We start from the raw sequence: 7,901 nt of genomic DNA, 5'->3' as shown, positions 1-7,901 counted from the left end.
CACACACACACACACACACACACACACACACACACACACACACACGGTGCAGTCTCAGCAGAAAGCTGGTGTGTGTCTGATAGGTGGCTTAAGTTGCAGAATCTGACAGATCTGAGCTGGAAAGCTGCTTACTGCAGATACTGGCGCGAATATCAGCAGAATTACTGTGCGCGCGAGAGAGCGCGAGTGTACTGGGTCAGCTTTCAGCGAAAGTAAAGAACGTGGGTGGGGCGATTACAGGGGTGCTGTCATTCGGGGAAAATACATTTTTATTTAGCTCCCTAAATGGCAAATTGAAACTGAGATTCTCAGCAAAAAGAGGAAATTAATGCATAATAACTCCACGCAAAAAAAGAAAAATCACAGTTTCAATGGGAATGTGGGTTGAAATAGCACCTAGCCAGAGCGGCAGCCCCTGTGGGTTGAACAGCAAGCTTTCCCCTTCCCTCTGGTAGGACGGAGACATGTAGTAGTCGCTGCTGATGATCCTCTGCAGGTGGCTGTCCTGCCAGTGGAGGTCGCACGCCTCGACGGCGCGGCTGAACACCGTCCGCCTCGGTCTGGACAGAGAGTCTGACACACACGTCGACAGAGATGAGCGGCCTGAAAAGCGCAGCTTTGAGGGAAAAGGAGGCGTGCGCGTTCGTGCAGACCTTGAGCGAGGTTGCTCTGCGGCAGGGCGTTGGTGATGTTCGGAAGCTCGCTGCCGTAGTTTCCGTCCTCCAGCGGGCAGACGTCCATGTCTCCCCACTTCTTCAGCTGCTTCAGCCAGCCGCTCTTTTCCTCGCTTTTACAGTGTGGATTCAGCACCACGCACACCCACAGCGCACCTGGGGGGAGCGGGAGAGGAGGAAGGGGGTCAGGTGTTTGAAGCCAAAGGAAATTTAAGCTCTGGAATGCAATTTCAGTCGCAATGACATATTTAATGTTTGTGATTATAATGTGGCAAAATGAGAAAAATCTCAGCAGACAGGAATAGTTTCGTAATGTACAAAGACGAAGAAAACCGAACGTAGTTTTTTTTTTACAATCTGAACAAAACTCTTTAGGTCAAATTTGATTTGGGGTTACTTTTAAGACATTATGATCAAAACAAAACAACAAAAAAGATGATCGGTATTTGTTTTACGCACACACCCCCTCCCAGCTGTGCCAGCTGTCAGACGCCCGCATCCCAGAGAAAAATGATCTGACCGTCTGGCTGTTATTTCTGTCTGTGTCATGATCTCACTCGCTCACTCGGGAAGTGTTCTTATTGACCTCCTAAATGCTGAGATTGATTGCAGAGAAGTTGAGCAGCCCTATTGATCTGTAAGCCTTTATCRTTCACCGCATGCCGAGAGCAAGAGGAGAAGCTTGGGAGGAAGAGGGTGAACAGCTGTCCTCTGGCAAAAAAAAAAACTCCTACATTTTAACCAAACTAGGTGAATCCATATTTGTCCCGGCTGAAGGATTCTTTCTGACCTGCAGTGACCTGTGAACCCCACTATCAAGTTGCCTAAAAAATCGTAAAGAAAAATTATACATTTGCCTTCCTGGAAGTATGTAGCCTCTTACCCAGTTCATCCCAGAGCTGCCGGCACTTGTCCGTCATCCCTGTGCCTTGCTGTCTCCACAGTGACAGTCGAGGGTCCGCCATGAATTGCTCCGTTATCAACGTTAACATTCGAGCGCCATTGGAGTCCCGCATCCGGAGCATCTCCCGTACCTGAAAGGATCAGCAGCTTGTAAGGAATTCACCGGATCTGGAACAAAGCCAGCACTGTAACACGCTCTACATTCTCCCTAACGGTAAAGTCAAAGTAGCTGTTTGAGAGCAGATGGAGGCCAAAAGCTAAACAGGAACGGAGACGTATTAATTTTTTCTCCTTTGGTTTCAAACTATTTTCTGTTTATTTAGGCAAGTGTTTTTCTACGCTTGCCTAATCTTCACTGGACGTCAGACTGCGTAGGAAACCCGACCACTGACTGAAGAAATCTTTAGTTCCTTTAAAGAAGTGAAAACGTTGAGCACTGTTTGGCAGAAAGCATAATTAGTAATGAAACCAATTAAAAAAAAAAGTTAAAAAAAAGGATTGGCGAGTGTCCAATAGGAGCACAATTGAAAGGTGGATGGAAATTGTACGTTAAGATGAGAGTGAATGGAAAACACAGAACTAAGACTGCAGAAAGTCTAACAACTTTTATTGGATACTACAGAACAGAAGTAGATTAGCACACAGATGGAGAGCCCAGTGTTACACAAATGTTTTGGATGTGGACACAGGCCAGTGTAAGATTCTCATTTTACAATCTGCTGTTGCGCCATTTCCCATCTTGTCATACTGAAGAATATATGTTATGTAGGTCTGCAAGTGAGGAAATTAAACTGATTTTGTGTAATTTGTGTACAGTTATATGTACCCAAGAGAGAATAAACCATTAAAATGCTTGGCAGAAAAGCAATAGTGTGACGGTAATATAAAATACCGGGGTTTTAAGACTGCACAAAATTTAAAAACATGATCTAATTAAAAATATTATGTGACAATTTACAACATATTTCCTCAGTTTTGCAAATAACGTGTCAGCGTGTATTTGTATTAAACCAACCACGAGAAAACAAGAGTTACTTAGTTAATGCTAAAATAAGCAAACATTAGCATGTTGCTACAGAGTACAAACATTACCAATTACGCATATTAAGGAATTACTCACATTAGCCTATAAGTCAGTATTATATAACAGCATAAAATGTCAGCAAACAGCAGCTAATTTTAACTGCTATCCTAGTAGCTTATGTGCTAAATAACTTATTAGCTAAAATACTAACTCTGGTAAACATGCTAACGTTAGCATATGACTATCGACTGCACACATTAGTAAACTGAAGCTAGGTATAATGTTCACACGAACTAACACACTGCTTTTAGTCAGTCAAATGCTAACATTAGCCAATATGTTAACAAAGGAAACAATCATCTACTGTAGTAAAGTTAGTTATGCAAGTATTACAATTTGTTTTCAAGTAAACAACAGAAATATGTAATGGCATTTATGCACTAGTTTTCTTCTGACCTGTAATAAATTTTTAAGTTTTCAAGACTTTAAAAGACAGTTTTTTAAAATGTTACAAACTGTGATGACTGGTTAGCAGCTTGTGATAGTCATGAGAGTTTGCTTCCCTCTCAAATCTCACATTCAGCCAGAAAAGATATTTCAGAAAGCATAATCAAACACACTCAAGTTCACTTAAGCTAGAAGAAACACAATATCCAAAGGATCCTTGTTGCTAGGTTTACCTTCAAGTTTTCAAGTGCAAACAATCAATCTGACACAGCGAATTACACGGTAAATCCCATTCTAATCCACACATATGATTTGGTCACGCGAACCTTTGCAAACATGGAGTTGAGCTGCTTTCCGGAGCCGTAGTATCCTCCCTGCGACAAAAACTGTTTGACCTGCTCCCTGACTTGATCCTCGTCCAGATGCCAGCAGTTATCATCGTCAATGCTGGCGCCTGCAGTCGGGTCTGGAGCACCTGAGAAGATGAACACGGACAGTGAATGACAAGCGTAGAAATCTGGAAGTACAGCGTGAAGCACCAGCCCCGTCTTAAAGCTGGTGTTAGAACAAAGCGTATATTTTACATGGATATGTTCTGTTCTTAATTCTAAGCTCAGATTGACCAAAGGAGTCGTTTAGTGCATAAAAAAAAACTGGACTTATAAAATATTCAACTTAATACAGAGACTTCTTTCAAGATGCAATCGCACAACGCTAATGAAAAGCCTCAACTCTGCGTTTCTTTTCACTCTTTTTGGCAAAACCTTACAGTGCACCTACATTCCAGATAAGAAATGCTGCTCGACTTGGGGCCAAGTTTATTTTTTCTTCTGGCTGTGTGTGTCTCTGTGTGTCTGAGTAGCACTGCGGAGAAATGTAGATGTGCTCCGGTGGGGGGGTTGGAGGCAGGATGCTTTGATCTCACAGGAAGCGAGTTGAGGAAAACCCAGGGACGGGTTTCCAAAGCGGCCGGGAGAGCGCAGCAGCAAACAAGCAACGCTCCTCCATCAAAGGCGCCCTCGCTTCTGGACTGCCTGAACTCCAACCCCCATGATCCCTCTTGTCAAACACCGGACAGGAAGCGCAGCGTGGGGCTTCCTGGACGCAAGCGTTGGAGAATGTCAACATTTAGCGAGCAGGATGAAACAGAGACGGAGATAAAGACTTTTGTTTGGTGAAAGGATGCGTCTGGTTTGTTGTCGTTCCTGAGACGCGGCGCTGCTACGGCTCTCAGCTTCTGTTTAATCTCCATCCTTTCATCTTTCCTCTCCCCTCATCTGCTTTCTCCCGTTTCCCAGAAAGCCTTTCCCTCGGTCTCTATCACCCCCGTCAGCATCCCCTTTCCTTCTTCCCACGTCTTTGCCTGTGTCGTCTCCAGCGTCCATTTCATCAATCAAGTCCCTTTCCCTGTGATTTATCCAACCTGCCTCTGTCGGTGGGAGGCGTGGAGGGGGTAGGTGGCGGCTGCGAAGATGAAACTGAGAAATCAAATGAGGCATTTGAAGCCCCGGCTTGCTGCGCCGCCAGAGTAATCAGGTGCCTGGACATGTGGCAACCCGTGGGCTAGCAAGAAGCATTTTTTTCTTTTTTTTTTTTTTCCTTAAGTTGGACGTCTTTCATGTCTGGCCTGTAACTGTGGAGATACCTCTGCACAGCTGATGGTTTGGACCGCCACAGAGGAACTACTACATTGGAAGGATTTGGAAAAGCGTTGTACTTCTGCGCCGGCTGTCGCCCGACAGATTCGGTCCAAAAGCGAGACGGGGAAGAAGTTGTCCAAAGAGACGACTTCAGATGGAATTTGAAAGGAGGCAGCTGGGGAGTCTCACCGTGAACCTGGTTGATCTCGGAGTTGGAGGAGAGGATCTCGTCGGCCAGTTTCTGCGCCGTGGGCAAAACCTCTGTGTGGTGGGCAGTGATCAGATACTGGACCAGCTTCTGCAGCTGATCTCTGTTCATCTGGAACAGAGTTTCAGATATGGGCAATCGGAGCTTCACCTGCAAAACAAAACAAAACAAAACAAAACAAAACAAAACACAGAAAAGTCAAAAAGGTACGACATAGAAGTGATGATTTTTTATATGATAAACCAAGACGACGTGGTGTACAGTGGAAGAAGATATTCATTTAAAGTTAAATAGAGGTGAATACAAATGAAACTCTTCATCTTTCCCCCTTTAAAATTTCGATGCACTTTCTATCGGTCAATCACATTAAACAAATTCAACTTTGAGGTCACAAGGGAAACTTTGGTAAGTCACCGTCCGTCCAAGCCCTACATCTTCGACTTCCTACCTGCTCAGGCTTGCGGATCCTGTAGAGAGAGAGCGCGACCACATGCGCGCAGTAGAAAATGTCCCGGTTCCCGCAGCCACAGGTGACCGAGGTGATCTTGCATCGATCAAAGCTGATTGCCACCTTGTGGGTCACCTCTGGTTCCGAGGCTGTGGCTGGCTCGGTCACAGTGCCACTCAGGTGAAACCCTAGAAGACACAGGGAGGAGGCAAGGGCGAACCGTGAGACACTTTTCCTACTTTCCATCATGCAGACAATTGAAAGTCCAAAGAAGGTAGGAAAAAAGTAAAACAGGGTAATCAGAGATCTACAACCACAGACCATCGGACCAAAACAAACTTCGTGAAGACGCTGTGCCAGCAAGGCGCTGTGCCGTTACCGTTTGCCTCGTCTCTGGTTAAGCATTTGTGCCCTTTAGACAAAAGGGCTTTGAAAGGGTGGGATGAGTTTTAAATCGGACTCGCATTCAGTTTCCCGGTGGGTAAAGATGGCTAAATAAATTAACTTTAATTCTGTTTTGTACGGTTAATTTTTAGGGCCGCCTCGCACACCAAGCTGACCATTTACTCTAGCCCTCTGCTGGGCTCCTCTTCCGCAGCTAATGGACAGTGTTTCACAACACTTTGCACTAAATCAGGCATAATTGGTTGTACTTAACCAGCTGTTTGGCCAATTTCAAAAACAGCTGGATGGAGTTGTTTTCCTACTGAATGTTTAGCTTTTTAACCCGTCAGTCTTCCAGCTCAGTGCCAGCGATTGTCTAGGAAATTGTAACTCTGAGGTGATGTAAAATGCATGATCAAGTAATATTTTACTCATGTATATATATCAATTTAAAAAAAGGTTTTAACCTTCTTGGATGCTTATGTTTAGCAAACTCGATAACCCGAGATCTGTATATCACGGAAGAGGCGAACTGTGGGGTACCACAGGGCTCTGATCTGGGGTTCTACCAAATCAAAGATTATCTGCAACACATTTTCCAATCAGAACACTTTCTTCCACCATCGACATGTCTTCCTGCACCTTTAAAGACAAAAGGATATCAGGCAGACTGCATCAGGAGACGGAGAAATGTATCTTTTTATGCCCAAGCAGGTTTTTCTGCGATTCCCACCGCAGTCCAGGTCACGTGTGTTAAGTTAACCATTTGTTTCTAGTCCCTGAGTTGGTGCACTGACAACACAGAGTACACCCTGCCTTTTCCCCCCACTGAACAATGAGAAAAGCCTACAGAGCCCACTGTGACCCTGAAAGCATCACAGGCACAGAAAAAACAACAAGTGCCTCGTTGTCTGCTGACAAAATTTGGAACTCACTGGCATTTGATGACAAATCTTGAAGGAAAAAGAAAGAAAAAAAAACTCGTACCACCTACTAAGCTGACCTTTTGTAGCTCTGGTTCTAAAAGGGATTATTGTGACAAGAAAGGACAAACTGAGCAAAAATACAGTACAGAATGGAACAAAAAGCAGGCAGGAAAAGAAGTGTGAATGAAGGATCAGAGGATGAAGCGGGATAAGACGGGAGGAGCACAAAGAAGGAATTGAGGAGGGGAGTAAAAGTAGCAGTTATGCCATGTCATCCAACTGTGACAGGTCAATTATTTACGAGGTGAGGAGTGTGTGCGACAAAATAGATTACCAAATCCAACCTAAAACCCAAGCTCACTACTGCTTCTCCAGCTAAAAAAGAGAGGAAACAGAAACACACAAAGTTAAGTCCGTCAAGACCACCGAAAAGCAAACACAAACGCGTCTTAGGCAAAGGAAAGGCGCAGATCTAAAGCCCTGATGAAGCACCAAACACCATCGCTGACTTAGTCCCACATGCCCTGACACAGTCATTAATACGTCAGCTCTATTGTGTTCTGTGATTTCATGGCAGGGCTGCCTAATAGACATGTTTCAATCCCTCTCCGAAGCAAAATCCAAAAACTAAATATATTTTTTTAGAGCATGAGCATAAACCGCAGGGTCCAATCTACAGCAAACTGCTTAGAATTATACAAAAACATTCAAAAGGTGAGATTGTTCAGGAGATCTGTTGGCAGAGTCAATCCCAACCCCAAAGATTCTGCACTCCTGTGTGTCACGGTGAGAAATTTTCACACCAAGCGATCAGGCACAGAGGAACGGGCGTCTGCAGCGCGCAGGAAACAGGACGTGATTCAGCACGGCGTGGAGCGGAGCCACAAGCGCGAGCGGCCGAAGGAACAAGCGGATCAGCAGAAATTAGCCTTTGGAGTTCCTGGATTGCATTTAACTGCATGTTTGTGCCTTTTCAGTATTTTCCACAAAGGTCTATTTTTAAATCTGGCTTGTGCAAAAGCATCTGAACAGACGAGCGCCTTGACATGCCAACACAACGCGGCGCCAAGGAAACCACATGCATGCCAGTGAGTGATCTGTGGGTTGACACACTAACACAATGACCTGACACAGACATCTAGGTCGATCGTAGAAGTGACACACCTTATGATGTTTGATTTACCTTCATGACAGGTTTCTAAACTTTTTGTGTTTCCAAACAAAGTTTCCAGAGTTCTAGCCCTATA

General features: G+C 44.6%; 1 protein-coding gene across 2 annotated transcripts in view; it reads right to left on the bottom strand.

Moving 5' to 3' along the window:
• The window catches only part of zswim5 (zinc finger, SWIM-type containing 5), a 75,074-nt gene that overhangs the window by 13,631 nt on the left and 53,542 nt on the right, over positions 1-7,901 (bottom strand). For both annotated transcript variants that reach the window (XM_008433022.2, XM_008433023.2), the window contains exons 2-7: positions 5,345-5,532; positions 4,878-5,046; positions 3,375-3,523; positions 1,558-1,708; positions 654-830; positions 397-573 (exon numbers count right to left, since the gene is read on the bottom strand). In XM_008433022.2, the coding sequence (XP_008431244.1) occupies positions 397-573; positions 654-830; positions 1,558-1,708; positions 3,375-3,523; positions 4,878-5,046; positions 5,345-5,532 (1,011 nt within the window). The remainder of the gene's footprint in view (positions 1-396; positions 574-653; positions 831-1,557; positions 1,709-3,374; positions 3,524-4,877; positions 5,047-5,344; positions 5,533-7,901) is intronic.

Source organism: Poecilia reticulata, linkage group LG17 (assembly GCF_000633615.1).
Source record: "Poecilia reticulata strain Guanapo linkage group LG17, Guppy_female_1.0+MT, whole genome shotgun sequence".
NCBI classification, from domain to species: Eukaryota; Metazoa; Chordata; class Actinopteri; order Cyprinodontiformes; family Poeciliidae; genus Poecilia; species Poecilia reticulata.
This window is presented reverse-complemented; position numbering and strand designations above follow the sequence as displayed.